We start from the raw sequence: 26,974 nt of genomic DNA, 5'->3' as shown, positions 1-26,974 counted from the left end.
ATTGAAGCCGGTCAACCGTTGAAGCTCAAGAGATGTAGCATGTACAGATGATGTGTAACGGAGAAGTGTCCGAGCTCTGGCGCCTCTGTGCTGTGCTGTTGGTCTGTGTTCGGTCGCGTGTGCGTTTCTCTGCCATGTCCTGAAGCAAGACCGCCCCAATGCTTTCAGTCACGATGGTCACTTCATAAATATTTGCATGATTTCAAATCGGGATGTATAACTGTTTAAATGGCCTTCCACCTGACCCCTGTCCCTCAGCTTAGCATGCTTCGTTCTGGTCGGGGGGACTCACTACGTCACTAGGAAGAAGTTCCAACAATCAAATGTCAAATCAAATATTTTTACATTTGGCTGATTTTTATCGATGAATGAGCGGTCTTTAGCTGGCTTCTGCCCACCCACTAAAGGCTTCCCATGAAGCTTGGGCGTCTATATAGTTTCGAATCTTATGTCCACATGAATGCTTAAAAAAAAAAAAAATCGAGATATTTAATGTGCCTTCTTATCCTGTTGGTCGATGTCCCTGCAATTTCAAGTCGCTGAGCAGAAGTTAACTTTTTGTATTCAAAGGAAAAACAAATGCTTAAGTTTGCTTGAAGACCTGCTTCTAAAACTGGATGACAAGTCTGTTCGTTTGATTATGTCATCTCAGAAAACAGGCCATGTGTATGTGTAGCATGTTGGTGTAGAAGAGGGAAACCGAGCTGCAGCCACGGTCTCAGCAAACACCGCCCCCTAGTGTTTCAACATTGTTATAAACTCTTGACCCAAAGCTTTGGCAGATGTTGAGTTTGGTTTCTGGCTTTCAGACACGGTCTAACATTCAGTTTGTATAGTAAGGACCCAGTATGTTAAACTCTTAGATGTAGGATAGGATTGGCTTTGGCACTCTCTGAGATGTAGCTTTGCCCGAGTGACAAGATGACCATTATTTACCGTGTTATTTATTTCATCAGATATTTATGTTCTCATTTTTGCACATAGTGACATCACACATATCACATGATTTTGATGATGAAATACTCTGAATTGTTATGCTGTGAATTATGATTTTGTTACTGTTCTTGTCTTGTTTCCATGTTGAAGTATGAATTTTGCATTCCTGGCTCCTGTATAGAGATAATTCTATGTTGAAATTTATTCTAAAGGGAAAAAAAAGGTGTATTTTAAAGTTGAAAAAAAATGTAGCACTTGACTAATGATGAGTTGGTTTTCTAACAGTGCGGCATCTCCAATGTGACGTATCACTGATATGATGAACATAGTTATCCTGCACGTACCCCAAAGCTGCATGTTGTGCATGTCTGACTTGACCTTCCCTGTACCACCCCCCCCCCTGCACTTCTCTGCTTCTCTATATTTCTTTCGTCTCTGTGACTCTAAACTAAAGGGATATTTCTCCTATGAAATCAGACAAGTTTGTCACGTTTCTCCACCTGTACCTCACAGTTTTCTGAAGTCGAGCATACTGTAGTCTTTAATCTATGCCACCTGTCGAAAAACCCTGTTGTTGTTGTTGTTATGTAGTAAAAGCATTGGGAGCTGTCTGCAGGCCTTAATGCCAACTGGTGAGAGGACAGAGAAGTGTGGAAATGTTTGTAAGCTCTAAGTTTTGGGTGAACTGTTCCTTTTACACTGCGTCTGTAACTCTGGGTGTCTGCTGTAAGTACTTATCCAGGATAACAGGATGCTTTCTGTGTTTTGTTTTTTTTTTGTGTTTGTTTATGTTTGTTTGCATTTTTCACTTGTAGGTGCAGGGGAAATAAAATTCAACATGCCTTACGTCTTTTTGTTGAACGTTTCACTGAACTACGTACTCATGTCATGCTTTAGCAGGAGGTTTCCCTTATGAGAAGAAGGCATTATGAAATAAACTTAAGAAAACTACGGGTTTAAGCAAAGGTATGGCCACCCCTGCTCATCACATACATTTTTTCTTAATTTCTTGGTGGAAAATTCAATACAATCTCTGAATAGAAAAAAAACATTGTTCTGCACATTTTGATGTGCAACTACTTTTAATTGGCTGAATATAGCATATATATATATATATATATATATATATATATATATATATTTTTTAAAGATCCAGTAAATGTGACATTAGCAAGAAACTGGATGCTGGGTGTGCAGTAACACCATGTTCTGCAACACAACAGCTTCGCACTGTTTTCCTCACAGCTTAACCCGGGTGATGACAACAATTAATGCTCTGAGCTGAGCTGTCAGACATCTCCAGATGTTGGGTTCACTTAATAACTGAGTCTACCTCCATGTCAGTGACTGACGACTCGAGACGAAAGAGAAAACACACCTTAATAAATAGAGAAAAGGCCTTTAAAAGAACATCCAAACACCTTTGGACAGTTGACCCCAAATATTTAAACTCATATGCCTTCATCACCTCTACTTGCATCCTGACCATTCCACTGTCCTCCCTCTCATTCACGCATAGGTATTCCGTCTTGCTCCTACTGACTTTCATTCCTCTTCTCTCCAGTGCATACCTCCGCCTCTCCAGGCTCTCCTCAACCTGCACCCTACTCTCACTACAGATCACAATGTCATCCGCAAACATCATAGTCCACGGAAACTCCTACCTGATCTCGTCTGTCAACCTGTCCATCACCACTGCAAACAAGAAAGGGCTCAGAGCTGATCCTTGATGTAATCCCACCTCTACCTTGAACCCATCTGTCATTCCAACCACACAACTCACCACTGTCACACCTCCCTCATACATATCCTGCACCACTCCTACATACTTCTCTGCAACTCCCGACTTCCTCATACAATACCACACCTCATCTCTCGGCGCCCTGTCGTATGCTTTCTCTAAATCCACAAAGACACATGTAACTCCTTCTGGACTTCTCTATACTTCTCCATCAACATTCTCAAAGCAAACATCGCATCTGTGGTGCTGTTTCGTGGCATGAAACCATACTGCTGCTCGCTAATCGTCACCTCTCCTCTTAACCTAGCTTCTATTACTCTTTCCCAAATCTTCATGCTGTGGCTGATCAACTTTATACCTCTGTAGTTGTTACAGTTCTGTACATCGCCCTTGTTCTTGAAAATCGGTATCAGTATGCTTCTTCTCCACTCCTCAGGCATCCTCTCCCTTTCCAAGATTGTGTTAAACAATCTAGTTAAAAACCCCACTGCCATCTCTCCTAAACATCTCCATGCCTCCAAAGGTATGTCATCAGGACCAACTGCCTTTCCATTCTTCATCCTCTTCATAGCTGCCCTCACTTCCTCCTTGCTAATCCACGACACTTATTCACTATCCCCACTTCATCCAACCTCTCTCATTTTCTTCATTCATCAGCCCCTCAAAGTACTTTTTCCACCATCTCAGCACATTGTCCTCACTTGTCAGCACATTTCCATCTCTATCCTTGATCGTCCTAACCTGCTGCACATCCTTCCCAGCTCGGTCCCTCTGCCTAGCCAATCGGTACAAGTCCTTGTCTCCTTCCTTAGTGTCTAACCTGTCGTACAACTCACCATATGTCTTTGCCTTTGCCACCTCTCTCTTTGCATTCCACTGCATCTCCTTGTACTCCTGTCTACTTTCTTCATCTCTCTGACTATCCCACTTCTTCTTTGCCAACCTCTTCCTCTGTATACTTTGCTGTACTTCCTCATTCCACCACCAAATCTCTTTGTCTTCCTTCCTCTGTCCTGATGACACACCAAGTACCTTCCTAGCTGTCACCCTCACTATTTCTGCAGTGGTTGCCCAGCCATCCGGCGACTCTTCACTACCACCCAGTGCCTGTCTTAACTCCTGCCTGAACTCCACACAACAGTCTTCCTTCTTCAACTTCCACCATTTGACCTTTGGCTCTGCCTTCACTCGCTTCCTCTTCTTGGTCTCCAAAGCCATCCTACAGACCACCATCCGATGCTGCCCAGCCATGTTCTCCCATCACCACCTTGCAGTCTCCAGTCCCTTTCAGATTGCACCTTCTAAATAAGATATAGCCCACCTGTGTGCATTTTCCTCCAGTCTTGTATGTCACCCTGTGTTCCTCCCTCTTCTTGAAATATGTAACAATTCCTGTGAACTGTGAACAATAAGAGGAAAAAGAAAAAACACATCAAAAACACATGAGGGAAAGGAAGATAAATAAAACACATCCTAATGTCATGTACCAAGAATAAACAGATCTCAATGCGACGAACAACCCGGATATCCACTTGGTGTCATAGAAAGAAAAATGAAGCTATAATGTAGCATGTAAGATACCAGGGCTGGGAAGGAGCAGGTACCTCCCGATTTGGTAGTACAATGATATTTTTATGCCAATTCAATTCATATTGTGACCTTTCAAATATCATCATGTTATACATTAAATAATGTGCTTTGATACTATGATTTTTCAAGGCTCTGTCCTCTCTTACCTACAGTAAAATGTAAAAATTACAACAATCCAAAGAAAATGTACAACAAAACGCATTTTTTCGAAGTCTCGTGTGTTACAAAAGCTGGAAACACGAGTATGCTCCTCTGAGTAAACAATTCAAATTCACATAATTAGTGATGTAGAAATCTTTATGTCAAGCCTCTTCACAGCATCTGTTAGTTGTGCTTCAAGGTTGCAATTCAAGGGGAAATACACCGATACTAAAGTCATCAGCTTAGCATCATGATTTTGCACTGAACTGACCCCCACCCACCCCAATAGGATACATTCAGTAAAAACAGCTCAAGCATTTGCAGTAAAAGAAGGCATCATCAAAAAGAAAGCAGTGGATCTAATATGTGTGTAGCATGTTGTTGTGATCTATGGTTGTGAGGCAGCCAGTAGCAGGAGGAACATGGTGCAGATGGAAGAAGGGAAAGATTTGACTGTGTAGCAACAAATCCCAGCTGGTTTTCTACCACGGTCAGTGATTGGAAGCAGTGCATAACTAAAGGCTGGACATTTCAGCAGGCTGATGATCAAAGCATAGCTCAAGATTAGCTATGACGTATACTGATACAGAGAAGGATAAAAGATTATCACTTTTGGATCGGCCTTTACAATGCCCAGGTTCAAATACGATTGAGAATCTGTGCAAGAAGACCAGCAAATATCTCTCGACTAGGAAAATGCTGCAGGGAAGATTTCTGCCATTTCTGCACATGAAGCATTTAATGCTTGGATTTTTTTTCTAATTCAGCAAATGGATAGTGATTGTGCATTAAAATGTGTAGAAATATGTCCCGTTACTGTTTGTACCCTGCAGAGGTTGCGTTCATTTCTTTCCACTTCCACATTTAGCAAAACATGCAATGTCATGGCTGTCCACTAATAGTAATAGATCAGATGTAAAGCTTATTACGTTGTAAATCTGAATGTGTTAAAGAGTCTTTCGACGCCTGCAAGGTATATGATGTGTTTAATTTACTTTTAAAAAAGATGAGGTTTGAAATCAGTGTGCTCTTTAGTAAAAGGTTTGCCTTTATGCACATTTGGGGTTTTGAATAGTAAAAGAAAAAAAAAGCACTATAACAGATGTACACATGCAGGGACTTGCAGGTACCTTCCAGTTGGGATTTTGTGTTAGATCTGATCAAACAGACCGACATGGATTAAGCTGCCTGTAAAATAAGGAGATCATTGGTGATCTGCAAGGATTTATGAGCTTGCGCTCTTGCGTATTTCATTGTGAAGCCACATAACATGGGATTCTCCACACACTAGACTGAAACAGCATGAAAAAGGAAATATTCAAATGAATTCTCTTTTATAATTTGACACTAGCTACTGCTAGGGTACCCAGTGAAAATAGGTGTTTCTAAATTGCATATTGTTAACTGTTATCTAGCCACGTCACTCTTTCTGGTCTGATCCTGTCGCTGCAAATCAAATACAACAAAATGGTAATATTACAAAATATTGCACAGGTACGTTTTGTCTCACTAAAAGGACATTCTTTTACAGTGAAAAACTGTAAACGAAAACAACAGCTTCCCTGTTGCCTACAGAAATTAATTACCCTGCTATATTTTTCAACTACCAAACAATCAAGTTTTCTCATATACACGCGTCTTTTCACGAGTTTTCACCATGCATACTTCACCTCCCCCTCTAATTTCAACTATTCTTTCAACTTGAATTGTGTTCCTGCTTGGACACGGCCTGTCCCGGCGGCCTGTTGGGTCCACAGGAACTGCACTTCTGCACACATTAACAATTGTGTAAGCGGTTGTTTTCTTGCCCGGTGCGGGATTCGATACGGGGTGTACTGCACCACAAAGCGACACCACTAACCGCTCGGCTAAAGGGTCAGACCCGTTAGCTAGGGGCTAACGTGTCTTATTAGTAGTTTACAATTGCAAGCCTTTTAGTGCCCAGTTCCATTTAAACTGTGCACGCTATAATTTTTTTTTCGTTAACGTGAACAATATGTAAATGTTGGTCTGAAGTCCTCACGCTCCGCGCACGCAAAAACACGGTACACCACGGATGCAACGGAAGTCAGCTGTTAGTGGTGCAGTGGCAACCGGAAATGAATTCGCGGTGAAACGCTAACGCTAGTAGGAAGGGGGCAAGAGAGAGAGACTGGACTTTTAAAAGGTAATTCAACAACCTCAGACCAATTTAGTGAGGTTAAAAAAAACAAACATGTAAAGGTTAGAAACATGCCGGGCTGGCCTGGGTAGTACGGAGTGATGTTAGCATAGCAGGACAAACAAAGCTGCAGGTAATTACAATGGGTCCGTTGGATGTAGGCGTCCCAAACAAGCAGCATTGACAGTGCTATTGACAATTGTTAAAGTACACCTCCACTCAAAAATGTGTTTTTCTTCTGTTTGTGTCCCCTAAAATGTCTGGCTTGGACTATACCGACTTGTATCTGCGCAATGTGTGTCATTAAAGCGTTGTTTTCACATTCCTCTGCTGGAGGAGGAGCTGTTATCACACTCCCCTTTAAAACTTTTAAATCGGTGATTCAAACCTACCCCAGGTAAACACGTGTAGTACGTCACAAATCCGAAAGCCAATCGCTGTCTAATATGCAAATGCAGGACGAGCGACGAGAGAGCGTGTTTGTATTAGCATAGCGGAAGTTTTGACATGGTAGTCTGTGCAGGGTTGGGATGTAAACCGGACCTTGGAGCTTCTTTCCACAATCTACCTAAAAAAAATCCCACTATACTGCTGTAATGGTTTGGAATTTGGAATTTATTTCCAGATATCGGGCGCACATGCCTACCAACCAGGAAGGACTGCGTATCTGCAATGCTCATGTTCGTAATCTAATGCCGAAGTAACTGGGTTTTCCATACACATTCGTTTTGAAGTCTGACGCTGTGCTGGGACTGCGACAGGCAGCGGGAGTCAGTATGTAAGTTTAAGTTATATATTTGTGTAACCGGTTATTTTCTTGCCCGGTGCGGAATTCGATACGAAGTGTAATGCGCCACAAGGCGACATCGCTAACCGCTCGGCTAAAGGGTTAGACCCGTTAGCAAGGGACTAACCTGTCTTATTAGTAGTTTACATTTGTATTACTCAACCAGCAGCAAAACGAAAGCTTTCCGCATGTAACGTATTTCTTTTGTGACTTATTAATAGCATTACTACTGTAAACTACTAATAAGACCCGTTAGCGGAGTGGTTAGTGGTGTCGCCTTGTGGTGCAGTACACCCCGTACCGAATCCCGCACCGGGCAAGAAAATAACCGGTTACATTGGTGGCAGCGGTGGGATCCGGAAGTGTGCAGATCCTCAGAAGCCTCTTGGGACCGCGGGAATAACGAAGCGCGACGACTGTAAAATACTAATAAGACACGTTAGCCCCTAGCTAACAGGTCTGACACTTTAGCCGAGCGGTTAGTGATGTCACCTTGTGGCGCAGTACACCCCGTATCGAATCCCGCACCGGGCAAGAAAATAACCCGTTACACTACGTTAGCCTTTTTTAGCTAACGTTTCAACGTTTAGCCATAGGAATCGATGACGGCGGTCCGGTGCAGTGTGCAATGTAAACCTCTAGCCTGGACCCCAGGCCCGACCGACTCGCGTGGGCCCCCTCCCCTGCTCCGGCGGCGCCACTAAAGGCGTCCGTCGTCGTGGGCTTTGAGGGTTGACGGGGCGCGATATTATGAACCCTACATAGCCCTCGCCAAAATCCCGTACCCTGTCCCAAATCTCGCGAACGGACGCCGGATTTCCGCTGCGTTGCTAAGGAAACAATCAACTATCAACTCGGTGCGAAGCAAAGCTAACGTTAGCTACCTTCAATTTTGGTCGCCAAAGTTAGTAAATTTCTCCCCCTAGTGGCAAAATAATAATTAAAATGGCAGTCTTATGTGCTCTCCTCTGTTCATGATCCTCATTGCTCATTGAAACTTGAGTAGTTTCGATGTCTGATACTTCATTACTTTTACCCAAGTAGCCTATAGCTTTTCAGCAGGCCTTCTTTATACAACACTGTGCACTATACACTATAGGCCTAGGCTAATAGTAGAAAATGTAAACTTTCTGGTAAATGAAGTGAAAGACATGACTAGGATGTTTGTCTTATGATTTAAGTGTTTGCCCTGAAAACGAAATTAAGCAGGAAGTCTAGATTATTTTTGGTTTTGATTAAAAATAATCAAAATATTAAGTTACATAACTTATGAATCGTCTAAAAAGTGAACCATGGGGTTGAAATTATGATTGTGAGGGAAAGAATAGCCTTAAGTTGACTAACCTAACAATTTTAGGTTACAAGGTCTGCCTCTGCTCCTTGGATACGTTATTGGTATTATATTAATGTTGATTGTGGATAACTTAGACAGGTTAAATTGTGGGTGTACAGCGTTTCCTTGATGAGCGCTAACCCCATAACAACATATTTTCGCGTTGCTACGGTGGCGCACACGTGACAAAGCCAGAAACGGGATTTTGGCGAGGCCTATGTAGGGTTCATAATATCGCTGACGGGGCAGCGGCAGAGGCGGCGGGAGCCGGTGGCGGCGGGGGGCGGGGCGGTTCCCCCCTTCCGGTGCAGCAGGGGGGTGGTTCCCCCCTTCCGGTGCAAGGCGGCGGTTCCCCCCTTCCGGTGCAGCAGAGGGGCGGTTCCCCCCTTCCGGTGCAGGACTGTTGCCAGGTGTACGTTATCGTATTTGTACGATAATTTTGCCCTCTGTACAATGTACGATCAATAATAACAATAATAATAATGACCAAATTATCGTACATTATGGGACTTTTTGTCATTATTGATCGTACATCGCACAGAGGGCAAAAGTATCATACAAATACGATAATTATCGTACATCTGGCAACACTCGTCGTGGCTGTACTACTGCCAAAGAGTCAGTTCCCAGGCAAACTTGGTTGGCCCAAGATAAAAAGATATTACACGTAATTTAAAACTCTCAGCCAGACGGAATATATCTTTCTGCAAACTTTGATTAGACCTCTGGTATATAATTACGCAATAACAATGTGAGCACACTGTAACATCGTAGCAGCTATAGACCACCGGAACCCTTCCGGGTACCTTGACAACAGGACGCCAGGAGAGGGGGATAGAAAGCCCAAGCCGCCAAGCCGCACTGTATTAGATACGCAGCCTAGCCGTAGCTACCATGCCCAAAAGTTGCTGTGTGGTGGACTGTACTGTTAACAAGAAAAACAACCCAAATATTCGTTTTTTTATATTGCCTAAAAGACAGAAGGAGGGAGAAAAACGACTGAAATGGCTCCGGGTGATCAGAAGGGAAGACAAGGATGGACAACTTTGGGATCCTGACAGCAAACATGTTTACGTCTGCAGTCTGCACTTCATCACTGGTAATGTTAGCTAGTTTAACTAGTAGCTAATAATAGGTTACGTCTATTCTACATTTTATAATCACCAAAATGTCAAGTTAGAATGCCAATAGATCAGTGGGCCCAGATGGGAAAACGAATTTAGTCAGTGTAATAGGCTAGCTACATTGAACGAGATGTAGCCGAGTTAGCTAGGCTACAACCCGCATAATGTTGGCTACACTGTAGTCTCCCTCGCCAGACTCCCTTCAGCTACACTGTAGCAGCTAGATGTGAAACTCAGTTGCGGGGTAGGTTGATTCATCTCCCTCTTCCCCTCCCCTTGCCTTCCCTCCTCCACTCATATTTTCTGAGACCCGCTCTGGCCCCTCCCTCACCTCCTCCCCTTCCCGTCTCTCTCCCTCCCTGGAACAGTTTGGTCTGGCGCAGGTTGAGCTGGTGGCTATATGGAATTCCACAGTTAGCTAAACCTGTCTGAATTGGATCACATTCTTCAAACCCATATGTATTTTTATCCATTAAAAATCATAAAATTGTTCCTCCCCCCTGAATATTTGGTCACATGCTCAATTTTGTTCATCTTTCCTAGAAACAAGGGGTAACTACCCCGGTCTCCCTTACCCAGTTAAAATGCAAACATAGTTATCACATTATTATTGTCATCCTTATTGAGTAGTATATCATGCGTCATTGTATGCAGTCATGTGTAATCCAGTAAAAAGTAATAATTGAATAAAATGCAAACATTTGTTGAAAATGTAGCCTAGTTCCTATGTCTTCTCCCCATGGCTGCTCTAGGTCATGATGTGTGATTTAATTTTTGCCTTTTATCATTTCAGGGTGTAATGCGAAGGACCTGAAAAAACTGACAAATCCTATAAAGAGGGATTGTTTTCATAAATAATTACTCAGGTGAGATGTTGCTAAAATTGCAGCTTATAATCGCGAACACGGCTTTTTAACATGGAGAGAACACAACTGCCCAATTTGGGGCCGTAGTCTGTATGTCAGTCAGTCCTCTGCATTTACACAGTGACTGTCAACATGACACTGAGATTGTGTTTGGTCCAGAAAATTGTGTAATTGTGTGTGTGTGTGTGTGTGCGTACGTGTGTGTGTGTGCGTGTGTGAGAGAGAGACAGACAGACAGGGCAGAGAGAAAAAGAGGCAGACAGACAGGACAGAGAGAGAGAGAGAGAGAGAGAGAGAGAGAGAGAGAGAGAGAGAGAGAGAGAGAGAAAGAAAAAGAGAGAGAGAGAGAGAGAGAGAGAATGGTATGTGCCTGGGTGAGTGAATGTCAGTGTGTACGTGATTGAATGAGTGTGTATGGTGGTATTGGTGGGTGGTGGTGGTGGTGGGGGGGGGGCATTTCTTACAGATACATGTCGTCCTCTCACACCGTAATACATGGTCCGCTATATAACATTAGCTCTGCGATGAGTACCATCATTACCTTTGTTGATTTATGAGTAGGACGTTGTGCTTTCCTCCGTTCAAATATTGAGATTCAAGCACTATTTATACTGTTAACAGTGCAATCAGGTACCCCACGCCCTCCTTCATCTGACCGCCTCCTGACTCTCTCTCTCTCTCTCTCTCTCTCTCTCTCTCTCTCTCTCTCTCTCTCTCTCTCTCTCTCTCTCTCTCTCTCTCTCTCTCTCGCTCTCTCTGAGGTGACAGGGAATTTCACCAGTTAAAGAAACATTTTCTAATTGATAACTCTCGGTTATCTTCGTCCAAAGTGTTGGCTGCCGTATGTGTACGGAAAGCGGGGACGTCTGACAGTCTGTCTGCCACAGATTTCAGAGCCTTTAAGCCCAAGCGGAAGTGGCCGGCGAGAGTTTTAACGTGCCGTTGTGGCTCCAAAGGGGTTTGACCTCGACCTGTTTTCAGACCCACCCAGGGTCATACAGAAGACAGAAAGACACAGAATAAGATACAGAACAGGAATACAGACAGATTTACCAGTTAATGTTCTCACACTGGACTTTACAGTCGGCGTAGCGGCAAGCGGAGGTCTGATATGTTTTATTTCCTGCTTTCCACGACTGTATTGCTTTTATTCTCGGTTCTTTTCCCTGTTATGTTTTGGTGCATCCTGGTTTTACTGGTTGTTATATGTGTTCAAGTCTGCTGTTTGCTTTTAGTCTTATTGTAAAAATACCTTGCACAATCTGTTTCACAGAAATCCCATAACAGAATTCCCATGGGAAAAAAGTGCTATGATTATTATCCTGTTGGAGTGTCCTTGTATCGACACCTGAACTAAATGCCTAAAATGTTGATATAAACATTTTAGCACAGGTGTCAGGAAATTGATAGCGTACAAATATAGATCACTAAGCTGTGTGTGTGTGTAAAGTAATGGAAAGTACAAGGTTATGGATGGCCTCAGTGACGACTGCACTATAAAGACCAGTTAAGAAAGATAAAGGATAGTAGAGTGTGTGGGCGTGTGTGAGGAGGCAGTCCGACATGCGGAGTGACAGCAGAAAGAGGATTTTCTGTCTCAGAGGAGCTAATCCAGAGCCAAGAACGCTGGACAACCACCCCCATCCACCCACCCACCCACCCAATCTCTCTCTGTCTCTCTGTCTCTCGCTCTCTGTCACTCTCTCTCTCACACACACACACACACACACACACACACACACACACACACACACACACACACACACACAATCTCTCTCCCAGTCTGATCCCGGCGCTGCTCCTCTCTGTGCTCTCATTCTGCAGATCGAGCCTCTTCAGGACTGAGCTGCAGGAACCTGACTAATCCCTCCACCGCCTCCACTCTTCAGACTAACCTCAGGTGAGAGAGGCATTGTGAACGCCTCCACCCTCGCACTCCCATAGATTTTTGCCATTTTTTCGCTGTTTTTCTGGTCCTTTTCAGATGCATGCATGCCTAACGTCTTGGGGGAGTAGGCCTTGGTGGTGTCCCGTACCTGATGTAGACCCCTTTGACTGTCGATCAGTCAGTCAGTGCTGTAGGTAGATGTCGGGTCGTCTCCTTCCATCTCAAGAAAGTCTTCAGTGGAGTCTACTGTTAAATAATGACCTTTTTACTCGGATCCTGAAGTGAACAAATGCGGCGTTCGTGAGGCTTTTTAATTAACTTAGAAGTGATTTGGGGACCGCAAGGTTTGTCGGAAAGTTGACTGGTTTCTTTGCATTGAACGTACACTTCGCTCAATTGGCGTGTTTTCAGTGGAGATCGAGTGCTTTACTTTGCACCTCTGTGTTTTTCCAAATGGTCCCCCTGTCTCTGACAGCGCCCCTTGTCTTTGTCTTGTCCTTGAGGGAACGTGTACAGCACATAGCCTTAACATCAGCCTCTTGCATTAGGACCTCTTAAATTCCCAGTAATCCGGTTGGTACTTGAAGAGACCAGCCACCTGTTGGCATCTCTTCTCTTAACCAGTCCTTCATCATGCCTAAATAGTATTCTCTGTTGGTAAAAATGGCCGTTGATTGAACATTTCAAATGCTTTATACACATTTTGATTTGCAAACTGCATTCCCTTCACTCCCAAGGTCCTCGGACATTGACTGCCATTTTTGCCCAATGTGTGACCTTCTCCTCACCCAACCGCCTCTCCATTTATAAACTAGTTTCCAATGGGTCAGGTTGGATGAACTCTAATCCCTTGCTCCCTATTCTCTCATCTCTCTGCCAAGTGTCCTCCAATCACCCAGCTCCTCCCCGCCGTCCTTTGCTTAACCGGCAGTTTCACCTCTCCTGCATCTCCTCTTACATCCTTCTCTAAACCCAGGTCTTTAATTCACATGCTTTTCCCCGCTTCCAGTTAACAGCCTTGGTTCCTCTCTTTTGACTCCTTTCCCCAGTTTGTGAGTTCTTCCCTCACATCTGTTTTGGTTGGTTATGTCTTTTCCTGTACGCTGCCTTTCCTTCCCTCTATCTCCAGTCACACCTCCATTTCCTGTCTCATTGTTGCTACTATAGCCCCACCTGCTCTCTCGCCCTCTCTCTCTCTCTCTCTCGCTCGCTCCCTCTCTCTCTTCTCTCTCTCTCGCTCGCTCGCTCTTCCTGTCTCTCTCTCTCTCTCACCCCCCCCCCCTGCATAGCTCAGCTGACTGGACCAAAATGTCAAAAAGGATCATGCGCTGTCCAGGGCTGCCAACACTGAGCTGGCACCAAAGCTTAACCTCACCCCCAGATACTATTAATACTGTGTGTGTGTGCAATGTCCGCGTCTCTCCGTGTGTGTGTGTGTGTGTGTGTGTGTGTGTGTGTGTGTGTGTGTGTGTGTGTGTGTGTGTGTGTGTGTGTGTGTGTGTGTGTGTGTGTGTGTGTGTGTGTGCCTTAAGTTTTGTACATGTGTGAAAGGTGGCTTTGACTTGCCAGTGCTAAGGCTGAGAGACTTATACAGAGCAGTGCACAGGTACACAGTCTGACAAATGGAGCTTGATTATGCAAACCGTGCCAAAATGACTCAAGGTTGGAGTGATCTAACATTTCAATTATGTTAAGTTCTCTCAGTGGTGGGTGATTTTATTAGACTTCATTAATTTTCACATCATGTCCTAGAAACCAAAATAATGGTGAGGGTTTATCACTACACATGTTCCCAAAAGACTCCTGACCTTTGCTGCAAAATGCTTCAGGTTTTTAACCTTTTTAACTTGTCCTCGGTGGCTTGATATGATTGACAACTGTGATATCTAAATGACAACACTGGGATGACGCTGGTTAGAAGGGGGCGGTGACATTTTGTTACACTCATGGAACTGTACTCGTAGCAGTGGAGCGTCCCGGGAGCCAATCGCGGATCAGCTGAACAGCCAATCAGGTGGATGACCAGTTGCAGGTCTGCTGTCTGGCTCCACCAGTTTCTAGAATGATCTAGTCATGAGGTCACACAGCAAGCTGCAGCCGGATCTGTTACTTAAGCGTTTTAGACTTCAAGCATAATGCCATTAGCAGTGACTGAATTTGTCTGAGTGTACACCTGATGCATCTCAAAAGCATTACTGAATATAGGTAAGACTTTAAAGGAACATTCAAATGTAGGGCAACGCAATACCAGCAGCACCCTGTTCATACTTGAACCCATAACACTTTACACAGTCAATGTCCAAATTGCCTGAAGGCTTAAAATCCCAATTTAGCCCGTTTCCTCTTCTCCATTCACACCTCATTCTAATAATTTACATGGATATGATATTCTTAATCCTTAATGGGTCACAGATTTGACCTGGATACACCAGATCAGTTTATAGGATACAAAGAGAGGGTGTTTATTGTATTTGTGCCACCACACAAACGTCTTGCCATGCAAAATTCTCAGACCAGAAGTTTAATGTGTTCGGTGCTATACTCCTTTCGCAGATTTTTGATTTTCTTCATTTTGCTAACGGCAGGAACGTGAAGCTGTGTGCTCCAGACGGGGCTGGACGCGGGGTTTTTTTTTTTTTTTTTTTACTCTGATGGTGGTGAGCCGAAGAAATAAAAAAGAAAACAACTCTTAGTGAGAGTGGCTCTTCAAACATGTTTTCAATAGTTGCTTAGCAACAACATCCACGACCAATCTTCTGCTCACGCATCTGTCCAAAACCATTATTTAAAGAAGAGGTGCCCTTTGGACAAGAGGGCTGGTGTGACTTCAGTCCGTGCATATGAATATTCCCCTTTGCTGTGCGGATGCACTTTCTCACCGAAGCGCTCACCCTATCCTCGTGAGAGCTGTCAATCTATCTATCTATTTCTGTCCTATGGCACAGGTTCTGCTGTGTGTGTGTGTGTGTGTGTGTGTGTGTGTGTGTGTGTGTGTGTGTGTGTGTGTGTGTGTGTGTGTGTGTGTGTGTGTGTGTGTGTGTAGTGCGTCGAAGGTTTTGTACCCTCTGATATGGGGACATGGAAAAAAAAAACTCCTTACATCCTTAAGTTTCTTCATATGTGTGGGAAAATGTGCAGGATTATGAGTTAAGGATTACTCTGCGGGGGTATCTATGTTCAGTGCTTATGTCAGAGCTAGTCAACTACTTCCTTATGAGGGCCAACTTATTCAAATGTCAATGGTAAGAGGGCCAAACTTTTTTTCAGAGTAATTTTCGGGTCTTAGCACTTACATGTGAACATGAAAAACAACGTTAAATACCCTTAATACTGTGTATCAAAAGTGTTTATTAACAATGTGTTTATGTAACATACAAAATAGGGCACAGTCATGTCATACATTTATATACATTTATCCATTCATTATCAAATTGGTGATTTTCATTGTCAAATTTACTCTTTTTCAATGTGGACAGCGACATTTTGAGGTTATTTTGTTTGCTCGTTAGCAGCCGCAAGCAGGTTAGCGCGGCACACTCACTAGGTTGGCAGCTGGTGGTGCGCATGGAGGGAGTGTCGGGAGCAGTTAGGGGTGGGACAAAGCAGTCGCCCATTGGAAGAGATTGAATGGGAGTGCGTTCTTGCTCCAAAACAGATTGTTCTTCGTGGGAAAATGCATTATAATTTTTAATGTTCTAATAAAAATTGATCAAGGGGCCGGAAAAAATAATCCTCGGGCCGGATTTGGCCCGCGGGCCGCCAGTTGACTAGGCCTGGCTTATGTGAATCTATGCTCTTCCATATCGAGCATTGCAGGGACTGGAGACTATCAGGTGTATGTATCTTTGTGCAACTGTGTGTGTGTTTCTGTTTTTGCCTCTACCCTATACTTGTGTCCTTTGCTGTGTTTGGATGTTTCTATCTGCTGTGTTTCTAGCTGCGCTACAGAACTTCCTCCATGAGGGAAATAGGCCATCTACATTTCTCTACCTATGTCTCCAGCTTTTAGGTCGTGAAAACAAACACCGCCTCGGTCACAATACGCCTCGTTTCTTAAAGGGTACTTTGCCGTTCCGCTTGGCTCTCCCTCGATGAGAAGAGGTTAGCCTTATAATTTGATACGGCATTATCAGCATTCTCCTCCATCTGCCCGGGCATTCAGCAAGGGAGGAAATATGCCGTGGTAAAGTTCAGGGGTGGTGCACCGAATACCTTGGTATGCATTATTGTGGTGCACATAACATTAAGGTCCACCTTGACATCTGTAGCGCTCTCATTAGGCTGTATAAGCACGCTTATCAAGAGAAATCCACACTCGGGTACGCGGGAGCAGACTCAGGATATGAACTCACTGGGCTTTTTCAAAACACCTCTAACGGGGGATGTAACTGCCATGTCCATAACCTTGTTTTATAGCCCAAGGTGAAAATGAATAGAGGTGTAATATAATACTATGTCCAACACTAATATTGACTCTTTCTGCTTTGAGGATATTATGCATTTCTAGATTGGTTGAGGGGGATTTTGAATGTGCGTCAAGAAATTGCTGGTAATTGTTAGCTTAGCATACGCCGTATTTGCCCCTGTTATTTGCACTTTTGTATCCCAGTGATGCAACATCCCCACCACAGCTGTTAGCACAAACAATTCAAAACAATTCACTTAAACATTGAAATATGTAATTACCTCATCATGTCATTTCTATTTATATTACTCTGTCATATTTAAAAAGCACTGACTGACTGAAAAAGCCCGGTAAACAGGACCCAAGATCCCTATTCATTTTTGCCATAGGCAAAAAATAGATTGATCTGGATGCAGTCTGAGAGCCTTGAAATGACGACAACACTTTACAGGTCTATTTTTCACACCTTCTTAGCTCTGGTAAGGCATTGCTGGTAATCTGATGTCTCAGAGTGGAATTGAAAAAAAAACAACCCCCCACTGATTTGAAGTCAAGGGCAAAAACTGCAACACAGCAGAAGACTGGAAAGGATGATTTTTCTTTCTAGGAAAAACAAACGTCCTATTTATTACAATAATAGTGCCCGCCGGAGCAAAACTCTTGACTGTCAGTGCGATTTCTCATCAGGTAACCCCCGAGCCACATAACCATGGCAACCCCATTCACCCGCATGATGTCTGGCCGCAACACGGCAGTGATGTTGGCCAGCCTGGGAGCCGGGGCTCTGGCATCAGGATACCTCCTCACCGACAGCACTGCTGCTGCAGACAGGAAGAAGCTCTATCCACCTAGGTAGGTGTGTGTGTGTGTGTGTGTGTGTGTGTGTGTGTGTGTGTGTGTGTGTGTGTGTGTGTGTGTGTGTGTGTGTGTGTGTGTGTGTGCATGTATTTGATTTCATGTCTCTCAGTATTCGGTTCCTCAAATTGCCTTTTGCTAATTTAGAGTCAAATTACAATGTAGAGATGAAATGCAGAGATGGGAGAAACGTAGGTTTATTTTACATTCAGCTTAATTACAATTCAAGGAGCAGAGGCTGTGTGTACCATAACCCATTACAACCTTCATTTGTTGATCCTGGCTTATCAGTCCACGTCCCCCGTCTATTTTACATCACCAAGGAAAGGCAAATATTTGCCTTGTAGAAGTTAGTTTGGGAGAAATAATATAAAAATAATGTTTCTTGGGTTAAAATTAATTAGATTCTGATAAATGTCAAGATTATTAAAAGAAAGTCTTACGCACTCAGAAAGCCCCGATAGTGTTGCTGTGTGGACATAGAGAGTCGGTCCAACAAAGCTCCTTAGCGCTCTATCCGGGGGAACACATTCCTGTTTTTATATCTTCTCTGCTCTGCGTGTATTTATATCATCAAATCACAAATGATGGAACCACTTTACACCTTATAACTATTCTATGATGAAGGCCTGAAAAGAAAACCAGGAAATCAGCAAAAGTGCACAAATGTTTCTTTCGGTGCATGATTTTACTAGTTTCTCTTCATGGCTGTTAGAGAAGGGAATGTGAGAACATCCAGTACTTATGTCAGAGCATTACATGATTACTCACTCAGACATACTGTACGTCACTATCGGATCTTATTCCAATGTTAAATACAACCAAACCCATCTTTATGCATGCTCATAATCCAGGTAAGGATATCACAGAAAGTTGAATCAGTTCCTCTGGACACAACATTTATTGAAAGAAACGTTTCATCACCAAATAACCATCACCATCTTTATAATTCTTTATGAATTCATAAATATTCTTTCTAAATTCATTACAATTCTGTTATCCTCTTTCAATTGTTGTATTATGTAAATTGTGTAAGCACAACATCCATTGCACGTTGTCCGTCTTGGGAAAGAGATCCCTGCTCTGTTGCTCTCCCTGAGGTTTCTTCCTATGTTTTCTCCATGTGAAATGTTTTTTTTTTTAGGGAGTTGGCAGCCGAAAGTACTAGTAGTAGTAGTTCCTTATCTGATGCAAGGGTCTAAGGTCAGGACGTTGTGTTGCTGTAAAGCCCCTTGAGGCAAATTTGTAATTTGTGATACTGGGCTATACAAATAAAATTGACTTGACTTGACTTGACCAAACTCACTAGCAAGGTCATCATCAAGCTGGAGATTAAAAGCTTATGCAGAGGGTGTCTGGGTAGCGTGGCGGTCTATTCCGTTGCCTACCAACACGGTGACCACTGGCTCGAATCCCTGTGTTACCTCCGGCTTGGTTGGGCGTCCCTACAGACACAATTGGCCGTGTCTGCGGGTGGGAAGCCGGATGGGGGTATGTGTCCTGCCTCCTCTGTTCGCTTGGGGCGCCTGTTCGGAGGGGAGGGGAAACTGGGGGGAATAGCATGATCCTCCCATGCACTACATCCCCCTGGTGAAACACCTCACTGTCAGGTGAAAAGAAGTGGCTGGTGACTCCACATGTATCAGAGGAGGCATGTGGTAGTCTGCAGCCCTCCCCGGATCAGCAGAGGGGGTGGAGCAGCGACTGGATGGCTCGGAAGAGCCTGGGGTATTTGCCCGGATACAACTGGGGAGAAAGGGGAGGAAACTCCTGCCCCCAAAAAAAGCTTATGCCTAAAGTTAGTGAACGTCTCAGATTTATTTCTTTGTGGTAAAGTTTTACAACTGCTGGAGAAGAGAGTGCAAACTGAACAATGAGTACAATGAGGAGCTTTGTCTCATTAGCCTACAATAAAGTAAATGGGTTGTTGATGTTCGGTCTTCAGTGCTGACTTTCCCGACCTGAGGAAGCACAATAACTGCATGGCAGCGGCCCTTACCCCCGCCATATATTCACATCTGAGGGACAAGACAACCCCCAGCAACTGGACCCTGGACCAGTGCATCCAGACGGGGGTGGACAACCCCGGACACCCTTTCATCAAGACCGTGGGCATGGTGGCTGGAGATGAGGAAAGCTACGAGGTTTGTTATGATATTTAAAGCCACAATTCTGAAGATTGTTGTTTTTTGTTTAACTCGCTGATGCCTAAACTAATACTGGTAATTGCAATGGTGTTTGACTATTCCAAATCCCAGAGATCTGTTTGATATGAATCGAGTCACCAGTGCTGATGTGTCAGCACCTTCCTGGCTGCCGAACAAAAAAATAAATATATATGGTTGAATCTGGGTTTTAATTGATCTTGTATTATCTATTGGGTTATCTATATCTTCTGTGGGCTTGGTGTGCCATATCTGCATGTTTGCAGTAGCAACATAGTTTTTTCTTCAAAGTTGCTGCTACCTGCTTTATTCCCCCACATACTATGGCTGCTATGGTGAAGATATAGTACATTATGCATAGTATCAGTTTTGTCATAAAATTCCCACCTGACAGTAAAAATTAAAGCTTAAAACACGTTTTTGAATGGTAGATATGTCGACTGATGAAACCTCAGTAATTGAAATAACTAATATAGGCCAAGGTAACTTTACCAAACTGCTTTCATTTCTTGGGATTGTAGTACGTGCTGAGCTGAGGCAAGCTGAAACAATGTGTTACGTTTTACATTAAAAATAACAACCAGCAAAGCAATTAGAGTTGATTATCTGTCGAGATTTAAAGTATTGAGAACAGACATTTGATTAAATGTATATCTTCAGTATTTTAGCTTTAAAGATCCAACCCAATGAAAATCATGTTTTCCCATCTTGAGTCTTTTTAACAGGTTTATTAATAGTTACCCAACATATTTAATTTGCTGTTGTTTTGAAAATGTAACTAAAGCCCTCTGAGAAATTATCCTCCTTGGTTGTCAACATAATTAAATCGCTTAAGAAAACCAATCTGCTTCTTGTTACAAACGACATCATCTAATACCCTGATTTGATTGGACAATCAATGAATTGTTGTCATCGTTCTATCAGTTGGTCTGTTTTTGAATAGTTGCCTAGCAACATCATGAAAGTTAGCTAGCTGGCTAGCTGTCAATAAAGATTCTTGTGAGCTCAGGACTCCCTCAACCTCCAGAGAATTGGCTGTGTTCAAGTTATAACAAATCAAATTATACTTCTGAAGCAGATAAAATGACACTCCTAACATTCATATTCCACAGTAAAACTTGTCTGACTGAATTAAAATGATTGGACTGGATATTTAAGAGGCTTGATTTATCGCGAGGCATTCATTCAGTAAAAGATGAATTAATGATGGTGACTGACAGATCTGCTGTCCTCTTGTCAGGTGTTTGCAGAGATCTTTGACCCTGTTATCAAGGACAGACACAACGGCTACGACCCCCGCACAATGAAACATCCCACTGACCTGGATGCTTCCAAGGTTGATCATTTGAATTTTGTTCTTTTACTTTTCTTCTCTCCTCTTCTACCATACCCATCCATCCATGATGTATGTCAGTCTGTGGCTCTATCATACCTATTCATCAATTTATCCATCAGTCTGTCTGAATTATCCATCCATCTAAACAATTGTATCCTATCCTATCCTATGCCAACTTATCCTATCCTATCCCATCCCATCCCATCCCACCCTATCCTATCCTATCCTATCCTATCCTATCCTATCCCATCCCATCCCATCCCATCCCATCCCATCCCATCCCATCCCATCCCATCCCATCCCATCCCATCCCATCCCATCCCATCCCATCCTATCCTATCCTGTCCTGTCCTGTCCTGTCCTGTCCTGTCCTATCCTATCCTATCAAGACTATTTTCCATTGTCTCTATAAATATGTTCATCACTGGATTCCCCCCTCCCCACCTTTACTGTTTTCAGATCACATCAGGAATGTTTGATGATCGCTATGTGCTGTCATCTCGTGTCCGAACCGGCCGCAGCATCCGTGGGCTGAGTCTGCCCCCTGCGTGCTCACGCTCTGAACGTCGCGAGGTGGAGCGTGTGGCGGTGACAGCCCTGGCTGGCTTAAAGGGAGACCTTGCTGGTCGCTACTACAGTCTGGGAGACATGACAGAAAAAGAGCAGCAACAGCTTATTGATGTGAGTGGGCACACACACATGAAGACACATACACACATGCTCTTTTATGTGCACACACACACACACACACACAGGTCAGGGTTCATTTCTATACTTTGTTTTTAAGTAATGACCTTTGACCTCTAATGTCATTGGGTTCCTCTGTCCCTACACTGGCCAATCAGGAGCACTTCCTGTTTGATAAACCAGTGTCACCTCTACTCACTGCAGCAGGGATGGCCAGAGACTGGCCTGATGCTCGTGGCATCTGGTAAGGCTGGAGAATTAGACATAGTAAACCATGTCGGTGGAGTTAACTCCATAGTCCCCACCATAAACTAGTCCATATAGAGTTCCCAGAAATGTAGCTGGAGTCCCTACGGGTATATCTATGTTGTTCTCTGTGAAGATGATCGGTATTCTGTCTCAAACACACAAAGTGTAAAAAGTGTTAATAAAACAGAGTGGTGGTTCTCAATTAGGTCCTCAGGTACCAGGACCTGAGGTAGTTATTATACTCACCTGTTGTTCCAGATCTAAAACCTCCCTGATTAGAGGCTGGAATAGCTGGAGCAACAGGTGACTGTTTTGAACTATCTGTTAGAGTAAAAAACCAGCAGTACTGGTGGTTCCTGAGGACCTGACTGAAAACTACTGGCTGACAGGCTCACAAAGCCTCTATCAACACGGCAAACGCTGCCACCAGTGGTTGGCAAACTATGAGGATGCAAATAGCCATATGCTAGTATCTAGATACCATCTTAGCTGAGAGCTGATGAAGGAGTTTTCAGAAGAGTCCAACATAAAACACCATAAATATAAAGACAAAAGGCCAAGATGATCAGCTGGCATTGTTGAATTGACGGGTCTAGTGGAAACGCTGACCTTGCCCTCGCTGAGACGTGGCCTAAAATCATGGTTGAAAAAGTGACACACTCTTGACTGAAACTCTACTGAAACTCCTTTTGTGTTTCTGTGTTTGCCGCCTATTTTTTTTCTTTTTTTTTTTTACCAAACATTTATGCTAGACAAACACACTAGCGATCTCTTCACATCTGTGTTTCTAGTAGAAATAGGCCATGATGTAGGCTCCTTGTTGTCCTTCCCCTGACTCCTACACGTTCTCTATACACCTACTTTTTAAATGAACCATTTCCCACTCAGACTTTCCGCTAGAATATCCCTCTTTGTCCATCCACTGTCCTCTGGGTGTCCAGAGCATCCTTTCTCTGTGCTTCTCCTCATCATTTTCCTCTCCTCATTCCCCCTGCCAAACCATCCCTCCGTCTCTCCTTCTTCAGGATCATTTCCTTTTTGATAAACCAGTCTCGCCCCTCCTCACCTGTGCCTTCATGGCCCGTGACTGGCCCGACGCAAGAGGCATTTGGTATGCCGCATGAGCTCTGCTGCAACTGTATGTGTATGCATGTGTATGCATATGTATGCGTGTGTGTGTGTGTGTGTGTGTGTGTGTGTGTGTGTGTGTGTGTGTGTGTGTGTGTGTGTGTGTGTGTGTGTGTGTTCTCTGATATTGAATGATAACGTCCGCTTAAATTACTTTCCACCTCCGGTCAGTTATTTGTCTTACCTGCTTGGGCTGATGCACTGACGCGGACAATTAAGTCCAGCTTTGACTGTCACCGCTGATAAAACAAAGCAGGGTTAATTCTGCGGGTCTGACGACTGAACTGAAAATGACCCGAAGGCCAATCCTCACTCCGTCTCCTTAATTGTCCCAGGCACAACAACGAGAAGACCTTTCTCATCTGGATCAATGAGGAGGACCACACGAGGGTCATCTCTATGGAGAAGGGAGGAAACATGAAGAGAGTGTTTGAAAGGTTCTGCAGAGGGCTAAAACAGGTACAGCAAATCCTTGTGTTATCCTGTGTCACCGCTCCTCGGCAGTCTGAGTCCTTAGTCATCCCAGTTAGGAATCAATTCCAATAAAGTCAAGCTCATTTATGGAGAACCCAGCGTGCTAGGATTCCTAAAAACATGCCAGAACTGGTCTGTGTGTGTGAGAGAGTATGTTTAAGAGTGTGTATGCATGTGCGCTGAGTGTGTGTGCATGTGTAAATGTGTATTTCTGTGCCTGCTCTTATGTGATATAACGGCCGCTTCTCTCCTTTACTATGGCTGGGATGCAAATGGTCTCTCTGTGGCCAATGTCTTTAGAGAATTTCAGTGAGAATCGTTTTTACTCGCTGGCTGACTCTGTCTCTTTGGTGACTCCAAGGTGGAGCAGCTGATCCATGAAAGAGGCTGGGAGTTCATGTGGAATGAGCGTCTGGGATACATTCTCACCTGCCCCTCTAATCTGGGCACTGGACTCAGGGCCGGTGTGCACGTCCGCCTGCCCCACCTCAGCAAGGTAATGCGGCGCAACGCATTTGCATGTATGCAAAGCAGAAAAACTCGGTCACATGCAGACACATGCACACTTTTATGCAGACACGCCTATGTATCTGCACACACATGCAGGCACATTTTGAAACAGACATGTAAGCACGCACACACGAACACACACGTGCATGCACAAAACACACACAATCACAAACGCACGCACACACACACACACACACACACACACACGCACAGACACATACACAGGCCCATGCACATCCAGGGTGGAGTTGTTCTTCCCCCATGCCACAACAGTAACCAGAAGAAATCATCAATGTGTGTGATATTTATGTCCCAGGACCCCCGCTTCAGTAAGATCCTCGACAACCTGAGACTACAGAAGAGAGGCACAGGTGGAGTCGACACAGCTGCTACTGGAGACACCTTCGACATCTCCAACAATGACCGCCTGGGCAAGTCAGAGGTAAATAACAGGAGACGTGAAGGGGAGGAGGATTAAAGCGAGAGGTCAAAAGCAGAAAAGGCTGAAACATAGAAGAGAGATAGACAGAAAGAGAGATACAGCAAGAGGAATAGACATCTGACAGGTGTGGGTTGTTGATGTCCCTAAACCCAACCCCCAACCCCCTCATTAGTCCTAAATCTTTAATTGAGGAATTTGGGGTGCGAGGTGACCAGCAAGCTGCCACCCACAGGGCTAACATGTCCATTGGTAATGAAGGCTATTAAAGCACTATCAGAGTTAACCAAGGGTGTTGTAATAATGTGTATTGAAATTGTCATTGGGATTGGCTTCTTCCCATATGCATTAACAATCAAATTCAGGGTGTCCGGGTAGTGTAGCGGTCTATTCCGTTGCCTACCAACACGGGGATCGCCGGTTCAAATCCCCGTGTTACCTCCAGCTTGGTCGGGCGTCCCTACAGACACAATTGGCCGTGTCTGCGGGTGGGAAGCTGAATGTGGGTATGTGTCCTGGTCACTGCACCAGCGCCCCCTCTGGTTGGTCGGGCCGCCTGTTCAGGGGGGAGCGGGAACTGGGGGGAATAGCGTGATCCTCGCACGTGCTACTTGCCCCTGGCAAAACTCCTCACTGTCAGGTGAAAAGAAGCGGCTGGCGACTCCACATGTATCGGGGGGGGGGGGGGGACATGTGGTAGTCTGCAGCCCTCCCCGGATTGGCAGAGTGGGTGGAGCAGCGAATGGGACGGCTCGGAAGAGTGGGGTAACTGGCCAGGTACAATTGGGGAGAAAAAGGGGGAGGGCAATCAAATTCATCACATGAACATTAACTCGTAACACACTAAATCCCACTGATGGAGCAAATCTGTGCTAGCGAATGACAGGGCCCTAGCCAGAATAAGAGATATGTGTTCAAGCAAACCTCTCTTGTCACATGAGAGTCTTGAACGATTAAGTGTGTGATTGAAGCAGACATCGATCTGTCAGTGTGTTAGTTTTGTGCCTGCGATGCCGTGATCGTGATGTTGGTTAACACGTGTGCGCAGGTTGAGCTGGTCCAGTTGGTGGTTGATGGTGTCAACTACCTAATTGAATGTGAGAAGAGGCTGGAGAGAGGTCAGGACATCAAAATCCCAAGCCCCATTGCTCAGTTCAGGAAGTAAATGAGTGAAACCCGCCGCTAATCCTGAAGATCCTGTGGGACAAAGCAGGACCTCCAACCGCTGGTTGCCGAAACGTTGGTCTTATATGTACAAGATATTCATGGCATGTATCGGATTACATTGAAAGAACAGTAAACGCATTACGTGTACATGAATACTATATAAAATAAACTCCTTTTATGAATCCAGCAGACAGAGCAGATCCATTTGTCGCCGTTGCTGAGGCAGGGGTCATGATTTAAATCCAAGGATGAGCGACTTTCTGTCTACACGTTATTCTACCGGTGTTAATCTATCCGTGGCGATATGTTGACAGATATATAAGTTAGATCATGTTGAGATTTAGTGATGGGGAAAATCCCGTTACTATGCGACTTCATCAAATCAGGTTTATTCAAAGAGTATTTTACAAAGGGGTGCTGCAATACCCTGCAGTGACATGGAAACGAGGAAAGGAAGAAGCACATGACAATAGTGTACACGCCATTTTAGTTTCTCACATGAACGTACCATGCTTGGTGCACCCCTCTATATCCCAGCCAGCGGGGAGGAAGATGGAGGAAGACTACACAATAGTGTCAAGACCTTGTCTCTAAATGTAAGTTAGGGTGTCCGGGTAGCGTAGCGGTCTTCTGTTGCCTACCAACACAGGAATCGCTGGTTCGAATCCCCGTGTTACCTCCGGCATGGTCGGGCGTCCATACAGACACAATTGGCCATGTCTGCGAGTGGGAAGCCGGATGTGGGTACGTGTCCTGGTCGCTGCACTAGCGCCTCCTCTGGTTGGTCAGGTGAAAAGAAGTGGCTGGTGACTCCACCTGTATCGGAGGAGGCCTGTGGTAGTCTGCAGCCCGGGGAGGGCTGCTGGGTGGAGCAGTGACTGGGATGGCTTGGAGAACGGGGTGATTGGCCAGTTGTGGAGAAAAGGGGGGGGGGGGGTAAGTTAACAAAGACTGAAACACTATAATAAACACGAATACCCAGGCAAACACAT

The 26,974-nt window shown here is 44.3% G+C and overlaps 1 protein-coding gene across 2 annotated transcripts; it reads left to right on the top strand.

Annotated features, from left to right (window-relative positions):
• Positions 1–12,436: 12,436 nt before the first annotated feature.
• LOC130127084 (creatine kinase S-type, mitochondrial-like) lies at positions 12,437–26,168 on the top strand. Of its 2 annotated transcripts, none has more exons than XM_056296646.1 (10): positions 12,437–12,579; positions 17,660–17,824; positions 19,773–19,971; positions 21,233–21,328; positions 21,788–22,009; positions 23,290–23,375; positions 23,728–23,851; positions 24,228–24,362; positions 24,693–24,818; positions 25,864–26,168. In XM_056296646.1, the coding sequence occupies exons 2-10, from the start codon at positions 17,682–17,684 to the stop codon at positions 25,978–25,980; spliced, it is 1,248 nt and encodes a 415-aa protein (XP_056152621.1). In that variant the 5' UTR covers positions 12,437–12,579; positions 17,660–17,681; the 3' UTR covers positions 25,981–26,168. The 2 variants fall into 2 exon arrangements, with proteins under 2 accessions (XP_056152621.1, XP_056152630.1); XM_056296655.1 differs by lacking the exon at positions 23,290–23,375 and adding an exon at positions 22,174–22,259.
• Positions 26,169–26,974: the final 806 nt, after the last annotated feature.

This window comes from Lampris incognitus, chromosome 1 (assembly GCF_029633865.1).
Source record: "Lampris incognitus isolate fLamInc1 chromosome 1, fLamInc1.hap2, whole genome shotgun sequence".
NCBI classification, from domain to species: Eukaryota; Metazoa; Chordata; class Actinopteri; order Lampriformes; family Lampridae; genus Lampris; species Lampris incognitus.
Note: the sequence above shows the minus strand (reverse complement) of the source record. Positions and strands in the feature narration are given on the sequence as shown.

Excerpts from the sequence above, each read along its gene's own strand:
- LOC130127084 (XM_056296646.1), top strand. The coding sequence starts at position 17,682 with ATGGCAACCCCATTCACCCGCATGATGTCTGGCCGCAACACGGCAGTG. Across the intron at positions 19,972-21,232 it reads GAGATGAGGAAAGCTACGAG|GTGTTTGCAGAGATCTTTGA; the intron begins GTTTGTTATGAT and ends TCCTCTTGTCAG. Across the intron at positions 23,376-23,727 it reads CCCGACGCAAGAGGCATTTG|GCACAACAACGAGAAGACCT; the intron begins GTATGCCGCATG and ends TAATTGTCCCAG.